Below are 19,788 nucleotides of genomic sequence, written 5' to 3'. Positions count from 1 at the left end.
AAATTGGTGGACTCAGGAAACCATAATGCACTACACCAGGAGTCCCCAAACTAAGGGCCGTTGGCCAGATGCGGCCCTCCAATGCCATTGACCTGGCCCCTGTCCTAAACTTTACACTTAGGGTTGACTTAAGTCTGAAATGACACAACAACAACAATCCTAATTTGGGACTATTTCACCACAGTCTGGCCCCTCAACAGTCTGAGGGACTATGAACCCCTGCACTACATTACACTATGGTCTATCTCTCTCTCTCTCTCTCTCTCTCTCTCTCTCTTTTTTATGAATGCTCCCATGAGAAAATGTATGGGTGAACTACAATTCCCAAAAGTCTTGGGTCAACCATCCAAAAACCCCCTAGGATTCACAGCTGGTGTGTGCCAAGCTTGGTCCAGATCCATCACTTTTCTTCTCATCCCAGATTATCTGCAGAGAGAACTCATATAATCCAGTTTAAATCAGATAATCTGAAACTAGATCCTGGGATATAGGTTTAAAGCGCCCCAATAGCAAGCAGCCAAGCACTCCAGCACACCCAGACCTCTCCCCCGCTCGTTCTCCAAAGCGGATTAAAGCGGCCCATTGCAAGCAACAGCCAAGCACTCCAGCACACCCAGACCTTTCCCCCGCTCGTTCTCCAAAGCGGATTAAAGCGGCCCATTGCAAGCAACAGCCAAGCACTCCAGCACACCCAGACCTCTCCCCCGCTCGTTCTCCAAAGCGGATTAAAGCGGTGCTCATTCTGCAAAGCGGATTAAAGCGCCCCATAAGCAGTCAAGTAGTCCAGGAGCCCTTTGCAAATGCTTGCCCCCTCCGAAACATTCGACACCATTCGAAAAATTGGCTATCAAGGGTTCGATATCGTGGGATACATACGACAGGATAACCTTTTTCTAAACACAGTTCAAAAGTGAGAAAACATACGAATTGGATACGACATCAGAAGGATTCGAATTTTTTGCCCAACTTTAGAAATAACTCATTAGTCTCAAAGACACCACAAAACTCCGCTTTCCTTTTCTCTTCTTATACAGACATGTATTACTGTTGTGTGCCTTTCAAGTCATTTCTGACGTATGGCAATTCCAAACTGACCCTCTTTAGGGCTTTCCTGGCAAGATTTAACCAGAGGTATTTTTGCCACTGCTTTCCTCTGAGGCTTAGAGAGTGTAACTAGACTCAGATCACCTATTAAGTTTCCATAGCCAAACAGGGACTCAGATCTTGATTTTGTGAAGTCCCAGTACAACACTCAAACCACTATATCATAGTGGCTCTCATATACAGGAATAGACTAAAACATTTATGATTTTGAAAATTAAAAGATAGAAGACCTGGATCAATTGTTAAGTTTCTGATGAAGTTGTCAGAGCCAACCCGTGAAACATTTAATTTCATCACCTTAGCACTCACTTCAGTCCCAAATTCCCATTAAACTTTATGTATGGTAATGAGAAGGAGGAGAAGGAAATTTCTAAGGGAGTGTAGCTCCTTTAATCTCTTGCAGAAAAATTGCAACCTACTTCCTCTTTGTTAGATTTGCAACAATAATAAATACGCTTAGCATCCATATAGTTTCCAGAGGGGTAGTCATGTCAACTTTCACAGCAAAAATAACATATCCTATGATACTGTAAAGCAGTGGCTCCCAACCTGTGGTCTCTGGACCACCAGTTATCCTCAAGCACTACAATATGGTTTGCGGACCCACCATTACTACACCATTGCAACGAGAGTGACTGGTCTTGCAAAACTCTCTTGTAGTGCCAAGGCAATGGAGATGTCTGGAGGGGAGAAGCTGACTACCCGTGAAAGGCATGACAACAAGCCTCCAGACTGCTGCTTCTCCTCCTCTTCCCTCCACCGAGTGGAGCTGTTCCATGTGGCGCCTGAAAGCGGGGGTGCTTGGTGTCTTCATTTTTAGGCCTGTTCCTGGGGTTATTTGGGGTGCTGATTCAGAAAATTACATTGGATAGACCACATTAAATGCAGTTTTCTGTGGGCGAGCAGATGGCAACTACTGAATGGCTTATGTTCTGTATCAGAAACTAGAGCTGATGTGGTCTATCCAATGTAATTTTCTGAATCAGCACCCCAAATAACCAAATTTAAAGTTGACCAAAAACTGATTTGTAATCCTTTTAGTACGAATGTTGGAGAGTGGTCCCTGATCAAAGTGGTTCCTGGTCAAAAAAAAAAAAAGGTTGGGAACCACTGTTGTAAAGGCTAGCACATTTATGTCACCATCACCTTTTGTGGTAGGGTGATTAAAAGAGATGTGATCATAAAAAGTATACCACCACAAACTGGTTAGTTTTAAAATTGCCACTGTCACTTGATTATTTTGATAGCGTTTTTAAAAAAAAATCCTGACTGCCTCATATATACAATCACTTATTATCCCCATTTGACAAATGGAGGGCTGAGGCTGAGAGAACAGTGGCCTGCCTAAGGCTATTGAATGAAAGGGCAGCGGAAAGGGCAGGCTTCCTGATCTATAGTTAACACTCTAAATCCATATGTTACACCAATGCTAAAAGCCGCTGAATAACAGCTAGAGACAAAAAGTCAACTTACAAAGGCAATCGAACTTAACTGCAACATTTTGTGTCAAAAGACAAAGTGAATTATATAAATTATGCACATTTGTGTACATTTGCTTACTTTGATTTCTTTACTCAGATTCTGCTGGTCAAGGGGAGTGGGCAATAATGAGCTATGCAAGCTATTTGAAGCCTTATCTATAGCTATTGATCTTCCCCAACAACATCTGGTGTTTCCAGTGGAAACAGCTAAACCAGGCAACTCTAACTGGATGGCCCCCCAAGAGGGTCTTCCTCCAGGGGCAAACCAGGAATGGGCAACTTGGAAGTCCCTGAACAGACTCAGAAGTGGACTGGGCAGATCAAAAGACAACTTGACAAGGTGGCACTACCTGGAGGAATCCTCCACCTTGTGTGACTGTGGAGCTGAACAAACAACTCAGCATATGTATGCTTGCCCACAATGCCCTGCCTCATGTACGGAGGAGGAGTTGTTTAAAGCTACAGACAATGCGGTTGCTGTTGCCTGCTTTTGGTCCAAAACTATTTAGTTGCCTGTGATTTCTTTTCTTTCTATTTTATTTCCATTATTTGAAATGTATTTGCTGTACCAATGCTTTTGACACGAAATAAATAAAGTGGAACTGCCCACATTTTCTGAAACTTACCTTCTGTGCCAAATTATTTGGGGTACATGGCAAGTGAAAGCAAGGTAAAGCAAAACAGTTTCACAAAAGTGGCACAGTGCACTGAAGCCTTACACAAATCAAAGTTTTTCAACCATGAAAGTTAGAGATTTAGATTTTCTAAAACAGACCCAGAGACTTAAAAAAGCAGTGGTCCTCAATTGCTCACTGTTTGTCTGACGCCACTGATTTTGCTATTATTCACCTGCAGGTGGAAATGTCCCACTGGAAGACAGCGATGATACAAAACCCGTCGAGCTTTTCCCACTTCCCGACTTCTTTGCCTTGTGGCTTGTGCCATGGCTTGAAGGCTTTTTGCCTTTCACCTCCGACCTGATGACGTCCGATGTTTCTTTGCTGCTCTCGAGATGATTCGTGGAACTTTGCTGTAAAGGGCACAGGGAGAAAGGATGAAAAAATTACTGAACTGATATAATCTTCGACAAATAGCCTCAGTTCCATGCAGGTTTAACCTCTTTCTTTCAGACATGATACAATTAGGAACATTTATGGCATGAATCCTGCTTCCAACAACCTTCTCGTATATACTGAGAAGGAAATGATATATACCCCCAGGCACTGCCTCTTTTTGTGGGTGGTATATTTTATCATTTCTAATGTATCCATGTATTACCTGATACAGATGGTGACCTGCCATAAGACATGCCACCCTCAAAGAGTGGGATCGCACCTACCCAGGCATCTTGGAAGCTTACATAGTTTCTTTATGAAGGTTTTTTTTCAGGAAAGAGATAGGGGAAAAGGCAACTTCTGCTTCTCCGTTGGCTGCTAGCTTCAAAAGTGATCATTTTACAGGCATACAACGGGGATAGAGTTCTAGAATATGAATGGCAGAAAATGATTCTTTCCCTTTTTCTTCCTTCTGAAGAATTCTTATATAGCATAGGGAAAATAAAATTTTAATCTCTCTGCACAATTTCTCTCAACCCATATGAATGCCGATAGCCATAAAGCTGGAAGGGATCTTAAAATCCATTTAGTTCAACACTCCTGCTAATGCACAAAATCTTCTGCCACCATATTCCTGATATGTGGTTGCCATTGAGATGCTAACAACCTCTATAAAGGAGAATGCATCACCTTCTGGCACAGTTCGTTTTGTAATTGAATAGCTTATACCATCAGATGCACGTAGTCAAAACTCCCGTTCTTATTAACTGAACTTATTGGTTAGGGTGTTGTCCTCTGGAGAGAGCAAATTTGTTCCACCATTCCCTTAAAATATTTGAAGATAGCTCTATAGCCTTTAATTGCTTTCCCTCCACTGAAGGCTTTCATACATTCAGTCAGTAATTTATTCCCTCACTGAGGCCCCTTCTACACTGCCATATAAAATCTAGATTATCTGCTTTGAACACTGTCATTTTATATGGCAGCGTAGACTCATATAATCCAGTTCAAAGTAGATAATATGGATTATCTGCTATGGCAGTGTAGAAGGAGATTCACACTAACTCATGATTTTTAACATCCTTCTCTTTAGGATGCATAACCTCATAATAACCTACATTAAGTCTAGTCATGTCTGACTCTGGGGGGTTGGTGCTCATATCCATTTCTAAGCTGAAGAACCAGTGTCATCCGTAGACACCTTCTAGGTCATGTGGCTAGCATGACTTTATGGAGTGCCATTACCTTCCCACTGGAGCGGTACCTATTGATCTTCTGACATTTGCATGTTTTCGAACTGCTATGTTGGCAGAAGCTGGGGCTAACAACGGGAGCTCACTCCGCTCCCCGGATTCAAACCGCCAACCTTTCGGTCAGCAAGTTCAGCAGCTCAGTGGTTTAATCTGCTGCACCACCGGGAGCTCATCATTAAAATACTAATATCTGCATAAAAGTCAACACCATTTTCGTGATTATATTTAAACCAAAACTGTGCAACAGCTGGAAACCAACCAATCCATTTTAGATGAGCCAGAGGTATCTGGAAGAAAGTGTGGTAAAAGGTGGGAGGTTTCTGTTGTCTCTGAGTAAGCAACTCCAGGGATTTTAGATGTTAAGCTTTTCTGGTGTACAAATATGGGGTGGGAAGGGGATGAGATATGTGAGAATGCTTCTGGGTTTTGGCATCATCTAAGTGGCAGAAAAGGGAAGGAGCCATGTGAGAGCAGCATAGCTAAGTGAAACCATCATGGGAAAACAGAAATAAAAAGGACCCATATCCCAAATACCGTAGGTTTAGCCAGGAAGGCGACCTCACTAACACCACATCTAAAGGAAACTCCCAGAAAATATCGTTTTTTTCTCCAACTCCTCTCCTTGCTAATATAGTCTTATTACACATTCGTGACAATGGTGAGCTGAGAGAGGAGGACAACAGGAAAGAAGTAGCCCGGAATCCACATCAAAAGCTATCATTTTAATCCGTTGGGCCAAAAATGGAAGGAATGAATAATCATGTTATTAAGTGTCCGACAAAGACCTTCATGCAGAGTATGAAAATTCATTAAAATTTCAACTAGCCAACAGTGAGGCAGAGGGACACTGTGGGAAAAATTCTGTCATTTCAATTTGAGTTCAAACAAATGCAGTCAATGTAATGAAACGAACTGGTTGACGCTCTTCCCATCCCTTTTGTGGGAATTAAATTTTAATATTCTCCAGAGACAGATCTTTCAGCTGTTCACCTTGCATGGGAAAACCTGGGTTATTTTCCAGTCTTTTCTGTTGATACAAGATACTTCTATGCCCTGATTGGCTCCTGGCTTGGCATTTTAATTTGTCAGAAGTGGGAGCTCTCAACAAACTTTGACTAAGCCAGTCACCTTTCCTGTCTGCAAGTGAGAACGTCCTTGATCAGACCGAGTGTATTACATTCTCCGACCCTCTGTGCAACTCCCAGAATTTTACAGTCCCCAAAAGTAGCTTTTCTGGGTTGCTTCTTTCTTTTGCTATTACTCACACCAGGAGTTACACAGCTACCATGCCACTGCTTAAAATGCCTTAATCTTAAGCAGTGAAGGAATGGCATTGATCTAACCCAGCTGTCAGCCCTAGACCCTTGTATGGCTTATGGCCATACAACCAAGGAACTGATAGCAATTGGAATAACTTCAGCTGAGGTATTAAATCTCTAGTCCAGTGGTTCTCAACCTTCCTAATGCCATGACCCCTTAATACAGTTCCTCATGTTGTGGTGACCCCCAACCATAAAATTATTTTCGTTGCTACTTCATTAACTGTAATTTTGCTATTGTTATGAATCGTAATGTAAATATCTGGTATGCAGAATGTATTTTCATCCACTTGACCAAATTTGGCACAAATAACCAATATACCCAAATTTGAATACGGGTGGGGTTGGAGAGGACTGTTTTTGTCATTTGGGAGTTGTGGTTGCTGGGATTTATAGTTCACCTACAATCAAAGAGCATTCTGAACTCCTCCAGTGATGGAACTGAACCAAACTCAGCACACAGAACTCCCATGACCAACAGAAAATACTGGAAGGGTTTGATGGGCATTGTTCTTGAGTTTTGGAGTTGTAGTTTACCTACATCCAGAGAGCACCGTGGACTCAAACAATGATGGATCTGGACCAAACTTGGCACAAATAATCAATATGTTCAAAACCGAACACTGGTGGAATTTGGGGAAAATAGATTTTGACATTTGGGAGTTGTAGTTGCTGGGATTTATAGTTTACCTACAATCAAAGAGCCCCTTGAACCCCTCCAACGATAGAATTAGGCCAAAGTTCCCACACAGAACCCCCATGACCAACATAAAGTACTAGTCTTTGGTGACCCCTCTGACAAGTCCTCACGACCTCCCAGAGGTCCCAATCCCCAAATTGAAAAACCCTGCTCTAGTCACTGTCAATTTCCTGATCTTTTGGAGTTTCAGCCCTTGGAATCACTTCCTCCCAAACTGGATACAGCCATCTCCTTGGCTTCCTTATATCTTCAGAGATTGCCTCCTATCTCCCCAGTCACCAAATCAGCCGTATTCAGAGAGCAAAAAAAACAATCTGTGAGAGCCGAGACAGAAAGACACAGACATCACACATCTGGCAAAAGAGTACCTTGGTCACAGTTTCCAACCAGCCTCCAGTTCTGTCAAGCTTTTCCCTATGAAGCAGAGAAGTATCTCCTGTGTTCTAGCTGGTGAAAGGAGCCGCTATGAGGAATAACTGATTCTGAAGGTTGCAAGGAAACTGGATGCAGTTGGGGGTGGGAAGGAGAAGGAAAAAACCTCTGGCATCAGTGCCATGGATTAGACAAGGACTACTGATAGCGGGAGGAGGGGGGAAGAACAATAAACAATCAAGTCCCCTTGAGAGTCCTCCCCATACAGATCAAGACAAAAGGGATGCAGTGGAACAACTAACAAAAGCAAGAAGTGGCAGGGTGAAGAGTACTAGCCTGCTTAGAGATTCATTCTGTTACAGAAGCAGCCCTTCCTTACTGGAAAAAAACCCAACTGCCTTTCCAATTTAGGAATTCTGTGCCTTCCAGATGCCTGTTCAGACTGACCCAAGCAGCCTGAATGATGAATACTGTCAAGATTTAGTTCTCATTGAAACAGTCCAATCTGTTGGCTAAGAGCTTGGGGACCTCAGTTTGCTATTTAAGACCGCAACTCCTGGCATCTACAGCAATGTTTTCAAGCTCCCGGTCGGCTGTACCACTTCAGAAACTGCAAGGTGTAGGCATATGCTTTAAATGCTGTCATGTTCAGCCCTGTAAATGCATACATTATGTATACTACATCGCCACATAGAAAAATAGCACATCAAGAGTCACTTAGATGTGTGACTTCGAGTCACCTGACTGGAAGGGGACACAAGAGCTATCTAGTCCAAACCGCTGCCATATAAAAACACACCATGAAACATTCCTGCAAAATATCCAACCAACCTCTGTCTGAAGATCTTTAAAAAAGGAAAGTCAAAGTGTTAGCTCCCCCCTGGAGCCCCCAGTGGCGCAGTGGATTAAACTCTTATGTCGGCAGGACTGACAATTTGAAGGCTGGGTTGCTGACCTGAAGGTTGCTGGTTCGAATCCAACCCAGGGAAAGGGTGGATGAGCTCCCTCTATCAGCTCCAGCTCCATGCGGGGACATGAGAGAAGCCTCCCACAAGGATGGTAAAAAACATCTGGGCATCCCCTGAGTAACGTCCTTGCAGATGGTCAATTCTCTCACACCAGAAGTGACTTGCAGTTTTTCAAGTTGCTCCTGACACACACAAAAAAGCTTCCCCCTGAAATGCAGTTCTTATGTAGAAAAACAATCTCAACTTTGGAATGCATACATCTAAGAAATTGAATAGCAACACAAGAAATTTGTCAGTTCATTTAAAATTAGCCCCCAGTCTTGTTCCATCCATATTGTTCTTTTTAAAAATAGATTCTTATTGAAGGTTTATATTTACAAAAAGTAAAATGTATCCATATTGTTCCTGATTAACCCCAGTTTAATATTTTCTTACAAAAATGGGGATTTGTTCTTTCCATCCCAACAGAGCAAAAGTACTTTGAAGGAGAACAGACATGCCTTGAATCCTGGGTAAACAATTGCACCCAGCAGCAAACTATGGGCAGGTTGTACAGATAACACATCCGCAGAACAGCAAGATCTGATGCTCTTGATGTGCTCTAGAAAACTGCTGCCAGGAGTTGACTCAATCCGAAGGCTGTGGGTGAGGGACAGAGGGAAGCAAAGGCTACTTTCTCTTTTGTTGCTGGGCTTGAGGCACTACAGCTTGCTCCCCCTTTTCCATCAGATGCCATTGTCACCTCCCTGAGATTGGCTGCAGCTGTGGCAGAAGGGAAGCAAGATAAGATGCCAACGCTGGGAGGGAGAGGGAAGGGGCAAGGGCTGTCCACGCACAGAGCGAAAGGACTGCCAGTACCGCCTACAGCGGTGCAGTAAGTGTTGCCAATTCATTTCCATGGCTCTCGGGGACACTGATGAGGAATGCAAAGATGAGATTTGCCTCTTGGTTTTTGGAATTGCCAGTATCTCTGAGTGTAGTGCACTTCTTGTCTGCCAGAAAACTTAAAAGGCGCTATTGTGTTCTCTAGGATATGATAAAGAGTTGGGGTTGCCACTCCCACTCACCCATGGACAGAAGGGAGATCAACAGGGACCTTAATGGCAGAATATTGGGTGACTTGCAGTGGATGAGTAAGAACTTTTAACTACCCAAAGCAACAACAAATAATCTTTTCTGCTTAAAATAGGCTGCCAACATAAAATAAACAACCTTGGAAGAATTTAAAAAGTGATGCAAGTGCCTCAGGAAGCAGGTTCTAAAGGACAGCAGTGAGGTTGCTGCATTCTTCCATAAGCCTGCTCTCCCAAGATATTCCCCTTTATAGAACTGTGCCACAAAACATGTTCTACACCCTCAAAACTGGACTGTTTGTACACAGAGGAAGGGGCAGGTGCCATTCTGGACACAGGAACTACATAACCACAATGCCTTCATACTGTCATTAACTCATTATTTACTCTCATCCGTTCCATTACTGAGTTCAGGAAGTGGTTCTGTGCCTCTTCATCTGCCTCACAGAAAGAGATGGCACATACAAGCAGAGCTGAGTCTCATCAATAATTTGCAACACAGCAATCCAAGGTTTCCCCTTGACATTAAGTCTAGTTGAGTCCGACTCGGGTGTGTGTGTGTATGTGTGTGCTCATCTCCATTTCTAAGCCAAAGAGCTGGTGTTGTCCATAGATCCCTCCTAGGTCGTGCAGGTGGCATGACTGCATGGAGTGCTGTTACCTTCTTGCCTAAGCAGTACCTATTGATCTACTCACATTTGCATGTTTTCGAATTGCTAGGTTGGCAGAAGCTGGGGTTAACACCAGGAGCTCATCCCTTCCGCAGATCCGAACAGCTGGCCTTCTGATCAGCAAGTTCTGCAGCTCAACAGTTTAACCTGCTGTATCACCGTGGCCCATAAAGTCCAGCTCCAGCAACATCATGTAAGTGTTAAAGTTGCAGAGTGAAGTAAAAAACAATATGGAACATTTAGGGAGACCTTTACTTTACTTAGGAGCCCTGGTGGCAAAGTGTGTTAAAGCACTGAGCTGCTGAACTTGCAGACCGAAAGGTTCCAGGTTCAAACCCCGGGAGCGGAGTGAGCGACTGCTGTTAGCTCCAGCTTCTACCAACCTAGCAGTTCGAAAACATGCCAATGTGAGTAGATCAATAGGTATCTCTCCGACAGGAAGGTAATGGTGCTGCATGCAGTCATGCCGGCCACATGACCTTGGAGGTGTCTACGATCAACGCCGGCTCTTCAGCTTAGAAATGGAGATGAGCACCAACCCCCAGAGTCAGAAATGAGTGGATTTAACGTCAGGGGTAACCTTTACCTTTACTTTACTTGGCAGCAGCGTCCAGCAGAAGTCTCCTATATTTCTATCTGAAATCAACTCCACAGACATGAGCAACACGACCATGTCACCAAGGACATCAGCTCCTACCACTTAAGTAATGTATAAAGGACAGTGATATCAAACATGTGGAAAATTGAAATAAAAGCAGGAGGGAGGAATCAAAATCATGCAGTTCATGTGTCACATGCAACCTTCTTGGTAACCTAGTGTACCTAATGAACCCTCACTGCTCCTACAAAGATCTCCAGTATATCCTAAATGTGTTTTGGGGAGGAATGAGCCAAACGAGACACTTAGGATAATATATCCTGGGATTAAAGTGACCAAAAATAAATAAATAGAAAAAATGCCACTTAAAAGAATAACTATGGTATGAGTATAACATCACCTTATAATTTCCAAAATAGTGGCCATGGTGGTCCTCTTAAGTGCCAGAGGGACCCAAAACGGCATAGTCTGGCTTTCAGGCCTCTGAAGCATGCTCCTCACAACAGGGCCACCCTCTCTCAGCCTCTTTTCAGAAATACATTGAAAGCTGCCCCTTTCTCCATCATAATTAGCAAGGTGTTTTGAGTATTAGATCTCAGTCCAAACGGATCCAGCTTCCCAGAGGCAACTGTCCGGATACCGCCTGGAATGGAATATTAGGCTACAGAAACTTTGGGTCCAATTTATGCAATCAATTCTGATCTTATATGTGCAAAAGGATAACAAAGAAAAAGCCCAGGGCTTAATTTGAGCTGGGGAAAGAGTTCTAATCGCAGTATGTTTGTCATCCAAACCAAATGACGCAATAGAACATAGAGAACATTGCAGAATGGGTAAATCATTCCCCATCACAATGGGCAAGTGCGACAAACTCACAGATATCATTGGATCAAAGCTTTCCAGTTAAGTCAGGGGAGAAGGGTTGCCAGACTGGTCTGAGCTATGATTCCCCTCTCCCTTTGGAAATTAAGCCTCTCTGAAATCTCTTTCTCAGACTCATTTTTATATCCGAAAGGATTTAGGTCAGCTTGAATCTCTGGTGACACTAAGAAACCCAGTGGGAACTCCGCCTATGGCAGGAGAGCATCCAATTAAAAGGCTTCTTTCTCCAAGGCAGCCTCCTGACCTGGATTATGAAGTCTCGTGAAGGAACGCTAGCCAAGGGAGGCAAATCAGAAGGGGGGGAATTGACGGATTTGGAGAGCCAGATGTTGGAAGGTTTACATCTGTGGCACTGTATTGAATCCCTGTCAACAAGTAATCAGAAACTTTGTACTCGGAAAGGGGGCAGGAAGCACAGAATGAGGAGTGAAAGGGTTCAGGTATCACTCTAGACAGTATGTGCTACAGAATGAGGTTATATGATAAACGGAACAATTTCAGGCTGCTACTGTGGGAATTCCCTTTTCTGAATGCTCATCTGCATGAAACGCACTCTGCAAGAAGAGGCATTCTGTTTTATTCTTACACTGAAAAGCAAACTACTTTCTCATCTACATTCTGAAATAATATAATTGTGTCACCCATTCTGCTGCAGCGAGAGATTATAGCCTTGATTCAAGAGGATAGATCAAAATATATCACCCCACCCAACATCAGATGTAGTAATAAATGCTGAAGTGGATGTCCTTTTCTGTCTGACATCAAAATCTTCAATATGAGTTCCCAAAATACAAGCAGTTGCACTGACATAAACAGCAAACCTATTCCTCTCTAAGAAGAGCAGTTCTTTTGTAAAGCTAATGAGTCTCGGTGATTCAAGACCATCATATCCTAAAATATCTACATTGCAATTAGGATAGTGTATAACAGTAGAAAATCTACACAATCCACTCCATATACCAGCTTCTATGGGGACTGCAGTTCCGTTCAGAGGCAACATGGAAATTTGTGGGTAGAAGATTACTTCATGGTCCCTGCTGATCCAAAAGGCTTGGTGCTTTGACTATACAAGCTCTGGTTTCATTGTAATCCTTGATGCTAAACTATTTGTGGCTTCCATTAAAGAAATCATTCAAAGGGAAAACAATATACATAGGAAAAAATAAGTCCAGTTGTGTTAAGTGAATTTTTAAAATATTATTATGAGTAGTTATCTACTCATAGTAACAATAAGCCAGAAGGGTTAAACCCTTGTGCCGGCTGAATTGCTGACCTGAAGGTTGGCGGTTCGAATATGCAAGACAGGGTGAGCTCCCATCTGTCAGCTCTAGCTTTCCATGTGGGGACATGAGAGAAGCCTCCCACAGAATGATAACACACCCAGGCATCCCCTGGGCAACATCTTTGAAGACAGACGATTCTCTCATACCAGAAGTGACTTAAAGTATGTTCTCAATTCGCTTCTAGCATGACTAAAAAAACCCCAATAAGTCTTTTTATGAGAGCACTAGATCTTGGTTCTCCATTTTTCAATGTTCTTCCATAAATGGAAGCAATTTTGTTGATACATGGCTAGCCCTTTCATCCTGTTAAGGAAGGGCAAATAAATTCCCTATTTCCCTAGCATTTCTAGGGAAGTTTCTGGAAGGAAGTAATGCAGGGGTGCCTTACTTATGTGTGTGATTTTTTTTCAATGAAGCATTCTGTTTTCTAGCCTTATTATATAGGCATGTGACTACAGTTGTATTTTACTACCCAGTCTGATCCACTTTTACATCGAGTCTCTTGCTGCTACATGAATTTATCCCAGAGTGCTCAAGAGAGCCTATGGTGCATCTACCAAGGGTGTAGAATTAATGAAGTTTGACATTTGTTTAACTGCCATGGTTCAATGTTATGGAATCATGAGATTGATAGTTTTATGAGATGTTTACCCTTAGACATAACTCTATTTGGTAGCAGTGAATTCCACAAGTTAACTTTGCATTGCATGAAATGGTACTCCCATCAGGCAATTTCAAATCTAGTGCCATTGACCTTTCCAACAGACTTACAACCTCTGAGGATGCCTGCCATAGATGTGGGTGAAATGTCAGGAGAGAATGCTTCTGGAACATGGCCATACAGCCTGGAAAATTCACAGCAACCTAGTGATTCCGGCCATGAAAGCCTTCGATAACAAATTGTTTCTCTTTTCTTTTCTTTTCTCAGTTTTGGTTCTCTCAGAATAAAATGACTCAAACATGTTAGTCTTTCCACATAGACAAGCTGTTTCAACCACCTCATCATTTTTGGTTACTCTCTTTTATATTTTTTTCCAGGAATAAGACAAACTCTTTTCTCTCTCACTCTCATTCTCCCCCTCCCCCCAACCCCCATTTCTTCTTCTTTGCCAGTTCAGCTTGTTTCAAAACTAAAGCTTAAACTACTTTTTGCTTAGCAGGCTTTGAAATCCTTTACCTATTTGCATATTGGCATAGAATACCAACTCAGGGAGCAATAGCAACGGTGCCACCAACTCTTTCTTTTCCCAACCAACCAATCAGATGGGAAAGACAAACACTGGCACTAGGTTACAAGCCAAGGAGGGAACAATTGCCTTTGCCTTTTTCTTCAGACAGGAAAGTCTTGTGCCTGTAGCTCTTGGAAATCTGTATAGGTACAAATTTTATTCCCACTGAACAGTCAAAGAAGAACTTTTTCATCTGCTTTCTAGAGGTTGGGGAGTGAACATTTTATTTAGAGGTTGATGAGTGGCAGCAGGTTTTCTTTCAGCCATTTCTGCAAGAAAATATGCTGTATACGAGACTCGATTATGTCTTTAAGATGACAAAATGCTGCATATTTATCCACAAGCTATTAAGTCCAGGGATGTGGCAATCCTGCATTTGTTGAAACACAGCATTGCATCATCCCCTACCTCCCCTGACATGAGAACAAAATAGAGGAATCTGCACACTTGGCTTGCCGACAAGGATAAAGCATAGGCAAGGGATGAATTGGCTTTCCCAGATGACTACTTATTTTCTTAGTCTAGGCAACAACACTGGCCAAAGCTATTTTATTGCATATGATGAAAGACCTACAAACTGCTTGTCCTCCTTGAAGAAACCACCACAAACCTAGTGAATTGAACCCTCTGCTTATTTTGATGAAGAACTACATGATAAATTGCATCCTATTCTAACCAATTTTTTGGGACTTCATTACTTATTACGTAAAGGTAAAGATTTTCCCCTGACATTAAGTCTAGTCGTGTCCGACTCTGGGGGTTGGTGCTCATCTCCATTTCTAAAGCGATGAGCCAGCGTTGTCCGTAGACACCTTCAAGGTCTCGTGACCAGCATGACTGCATGGAGCACCATTACCTCTAGTGGTACCTATTGATCTATTCACATTTGCATGTTTTCAAACTGCAAGGTTGGCAAAAGCTGGGGCTAACAGTGGGAGCTCATCCTGCTCCCCAGATTCTAACCATCAACCTTTCAGTTAGCAAGTTCAGCAGCTCAGTGGTTTAATCCGCTGTGCCACTAGGGGCTCTTCATTATTTATTACATTGTTTAATTTATTTTTATATTTTGTTGTCTTTATATTGATCTGTCATGTTATTATAAGGTTTATTTTTACTTTGCATTTATGTTGTAAGCTGCCCCGAGTCCTTTCGAGTAGATGGGGTGGGGTATAAATAAAGTTTTTTATCATCATTTCATTTATATTCTGCAATTCCTGTTTGTGGACCCCTATCTATAAATCACCTGTCAGTCTGTCTGTCTATCTCCGAGAGAGACCCATCATTTGGTGGAAAGGGGAGCATATTTTCCTTCTCTTCCCCACTTCAGCCTCACAGCAACCCTGTGAAGTCGGTCAGACTGGGAGAGTATAACTGGTCCCAAGATCATCTATTAAGATATATGGTTCATGGCCCAAATCCAATACTAATCATTACAGCACAGTGGCTGATTTTTGTCATTGGTCGGTTTCTACCTAATGGACCAAAATGGACTCAGCTTAGCCATATCTCAGCTAAGCCTCTTTTCATTCTCTCCTATTGTCTGCATATGACGAAACTGTGATGGTTCTTCTTCTTCTTCTAATAGAAAGGAAACAGTGGGTTAATTGTCTACAAGCTGAGCTATGTAACCAGGTTTTAAGTTTCAACTGAGACCTTGGAGAATAAGCTTCTTAGTATCTCAGCTCCAGACAGTTCCCTGAACTTGGCAAACTCCTTGGGTGATGAAAGAAAGAATCTAATTGCACTACTACAAGCCAGGAGAAAATGGGAGGGAGGGGGAGGATTAATGAGGAGAAAACGAGGTATTCCACACAACAATAAAGATACAGTTATAGTCATTCCTATATTTGTTTTGTTGCTGTGTGCCTTCAAATCATTTCTGACTTAAGGTGACGCAAAAGTAGCCCTATCATGGGGTTTGCCAGGGCTGAGAGTCACTCAGTGGGTTTCTATAGCTCCGTGTGGTATCAAAACCTTTTCTCCAGTGTTGTAGTTCAACACTTAAACCACTTCGCCATGTGAGCTCTATACCTTCCCTCAAACATTTCAATTCTAGAAAAAAGATAATCAAGCACTTGTTGAGTGATCTGATGTGGGGGACCAGCAATTATTCCGCCCCCCCGCCCCCCCCCCCCCCCGCCCCCATTATGCCTAGGATGAGCACCATATGTTTCTCAGTGACTACGACTGTTTTTTTCTTTTTCTTTCCTGGAAATTGACCAGGGACTTAGCAGCCAATGGCTCAGAGACTGGCACCAGTCTGGGGAGTGGTAGGGTTAATCCATAATTTAATTATGTGGTGTGACTGGGAGAAAATGGAGATCTATAAGCTTGAGAAGGATTTGTTGCCAAACTACGAGGAGGTGCAGGATAGTGCCCCTGTATTGTAGGGCTAGACCTGAAAGAATTCCCCTAGCCATTATAACTACTTGGATAGCATACTGGTACTTGGCCTGAGGAGATGCCTAAAACAGTGGTTCTCAACATGTGGGTCCCCAGGTGTTTTGGCCTACAACTCCTAGAAATCTTAGACAGTTTACCAGCTGTTAGGATTTCTGGGAGCTGAAGGCCAAAACATCTGGGGACTGGTCTAAAAGATAAAGACCCGAAGAGGTAGGTGGTAGATACTACCATACAAAACAAAGAATGGAGTTCTTGGAATGTTAGGGTTATGCAAAGGGAGCACAGCCAAGTATGAATAGTCAACACTTCATGTTTGCTAGGGTCCCAATGAAAATGAACATCCTGCAAATTAAAAACTGCTATTTTTTTTCCTGGGAAAGCACCTTTCTGGGAATCTCTAGGTCCTTAGTGCAATTCTAAAGTCAGCTTGTGTCAGAAATTGACCAAAGTGTTGTACTGGAGGACCCAAAGATTCTTAAAGAGACCATATGAATTAAATCTGCAAATAATTAAATCTGCAAATGTGAAACTCAAGAGATGTGGATGGTAGACTGCATAGGCCAGTGGTTCCCAACCTTTGGGCCTCCTGATGTTTTGGACTTCAACTCCCAGAAATCCCAACCAGCTTACCAGCTCTTAGAAACTGTGGGAGCTGAAGTCCAAAACACCCAGAGGTCCAAAAGTTGGGAACCATAAGCAAAAAGCCCCAGAAATAATACATTGAACCCAACAGGTTGCCAGAGATTCCTTCTCAGTTAGTGGAATAGGCTCCTTCCTGGGAATCTGTTAGCTATGTTTATGTTATTCCAGGTTCTATTACTGTAGGGTTTCTGTTAATCAAGCTGCAGTATCCTTTTTGTGTATGAATACACATTTACTATCATCAAACAAATATTAATGTGTGCACACACATGCACACTTTGCTGAAACCAGGTATCTCCCGTGAAATTTTGGATTGAAGAACTATTGTCACATGCACCATGTGGGTTTCCCCTGCTTTACTGCCTGCTAGGCACATTTCGAAACCCCAGATAGGCCCCAAGGAGAAATTGCACTAATTCCCTATAATCCTGACCTGTCTCAACATTCTCACCTCCTGCCTGCTGTTTAGTCCCTGGGCCTCTCACACTTCTTTGTGGCCTCACCTTTGCCCTGGCATGGAGAGAGATCCTGCTGTTTGCAATTCCAACTCTGGGCCCCCTAACAGGTTGTCTAAGGCTGCTGTGTAATTTCCTTAATGGCCAACTTTAACCCCTTCCAGGGTGCTTGAAGCCATATTGGTAGCAGAGCAGGAGGAATCCTGCATAGTTTCTGGGCCCATTCCACAATATCCAGAAACAGACAGTGTAATAAAGGCTTATAAGATTAGAAGTGAGAAGGAAGAGGAAAATGGATTTTGGTGGTACTATTAAGTCGCTTTCTAAACTCAGGAGCATTTCCAAAGACTGAAAAAAAGTAATCAATTCTTTCTTTATACTATTGAGAAAATAATTTGTTGGCAATATATGATATGATCATTTAAACCAGTGTTTCTTAAGCTAACAACTTAACAACAGACTGGTTCAAGATTGGGAATGGAGTACAGCAGGGCTGTATACTCTCACGCTACCTATTTAAGTTGTATGCAGAACACATCATACAACATGCAGGGCTTGATGAATCCAAGGCTGGAGTTAAAATTGTTGGAAAAAACATTAACAACCTCAGATATGCAGATGATACCACTCTGATGGCTGAAAGTGAGGAAAAGCTGAGGAGCCTTATCACCAAAATGAAAGAAGAAAGTGAGAAAGCTGAGTTGCAGTTAAACATCAAGAAAACCAAGATCATGGCAACTACACCTATTGATAACTGGCAAATAGAAGGAGAAAACGTGGAGGCAGTTACAGACTTTATATTTCTAGGTGCGAAGATTACTGGAGACGCGGACTGAAGCCAGGAAATCAGAATACGTTTACTTCTTGGGAGGAGAGCAATGACTAATCTTGATAAAACAGTGAAGAGTAGAGACATCAACACTGGCAATGAAGGTCTGCATAGTTAAAGCAATGGTGTCATGGAACCAAGTCCCAGGGCTGAATTTCCAAGCCCTGGACTTGGAGTCATAACATAAATAATCCTGGAAGCACCTGGCAGAAGAAGATAGAATGAGCCTGGGAACTCGGGGTTGAAAGTATAAACAATTATAATTGGTATAGTGTGTGGGAATAGTAGAAATGTGATACAAGGGGTGGGGTTTGATGATGATATTTGCGTGTGGTGTTACGTTGCATCAGAGGTGATAAAAATGATTGTATGTAAACATTAGGTCATTCTCGACTTTTCCCAAAGTCATGCATTCTTCAATAAAGATTGGATTTGAGAGCAGCTATCTTTGATCTGCGTTCAGACTGGTCCTTTGAAGTGAGCCTGACATTTAAGTCGAGGAAACGGGCCACAGAATGGATGCAAAGGAGGGAAGATCTCAAACTGGAATACGGAGGGGAATCATCTGAACTGAACTTTTTCCTCATTAGCATCAGAGGATATATGGAAGACAATGCACACACATTCCCCTCCGAAGCAAGCATGGTTCGGGCCATCGGCAACACACTAAAGAGAGGAGCGGCCAGCTGGTATGTGCAACTACATGCCAGACGCGACCCATGCCTGAGGTCAGTGCCCCGCTTCCTCGCCGCACTGGAAAACCGGTTCAGAGACCGGCTAGAGCAATTGAGGGCTCGAGACCAGCTCAAAGGAATAAAGCAAAGGGACAAAACGGTGCCCGAGTACGCAGAGGAATTCCTCCATCTCGCGGAAAGGGTACCAGAGTGGTCCGAAGTGACCAAAGTGGAGATATTTAAAGAGGGACTACGCCCCGAGGTTTTTAGTTGGGCAGCGCACAGAGACGACCCAGAAACACTCCAGGGCTGGATACAACTAGCGGGGCGCGTCGAATCCACCCTGGCCCAAGTAAAGCGTTTCAGGGGCGGCGGCGGCCAGCAAAGACCGGTGGCGAGAGGGCGAGGAGAAACGAGGAAGCAGGAAAGGCCCGGAGGGAGGCCGGGGATCCCCTTCAAAGGAGATGATAACAAACCCAAGCCGGGATGCTTTGTATGTGGGAAGACGGGCCATCGAGCAGCAGAATGTTGGGCCCGGAAGGGGGAGCCGCCAAAACCCTCAAAGCCCAAGCCAGCAACTGGGAGGCGAGCGGAGGAGGAGGTGCGAGCCCCAGAATCTTCGGAAAGGCTGGTGAGTCGAGACAAACGCATGCTAGTAGTGCCAATCTGCCTATCGGGGCTAGAGAATCGGGCCACCTGCAGGGCATTCGTGGATTGCGGTTGTTCTAGGAACATTATAACTCCGGAACTAGCAGGAGCGCTGAAATGCCAGCAGACGTTGCTTGACTCCCCGATTG

General features: G+C 43.2%; 1 protein-coding gene across 4 annotated transcripts in view; it reads right to left on the bottom strand.

Moving 5' to 3' along the window:
- The window catches only part of mllt6 (MLLT6, PHD finger containing), a 141,236-nt gene that overhangs the window by 35,837 nt on the left and 85,611 nt on the right, over positions 1–19,788 (bottom strand). For all 4 annotated transcript variants that reach the window (XM_016994601.2, XM_016994602.2, XM_008113421.3 and 1 more), the window contains exon 9: positions 3,435–3,615. In XM_016994601.2, the coding sequence (XP_016850090.1) occupies positions 3,435–3,615 (181 nt within the window). The remainder of the gene's footprint in view (positions 1–3,434; positions 3,616–19,788) is intronic.

The sequence above is a fragment of the Anolis carolinensis genome, chromosome 6, assembly GCF_035594765.1.
Source record: "Anolis carolinensis isolate JA03-04 chromosome 6, rAnoCar3.1.pri, whole genome shotgun sequence".
NCBI classification, from domain to species: domain Eukaryota; kingdom Metazoa; phylum Chordata; class Lepidosauria; order Squamata; family Dactyloidae; genus Anolis; species Anolis carolinensis.
This window is presented reverse-complemented; position numbering and strand designations above follow the sequence as displayed.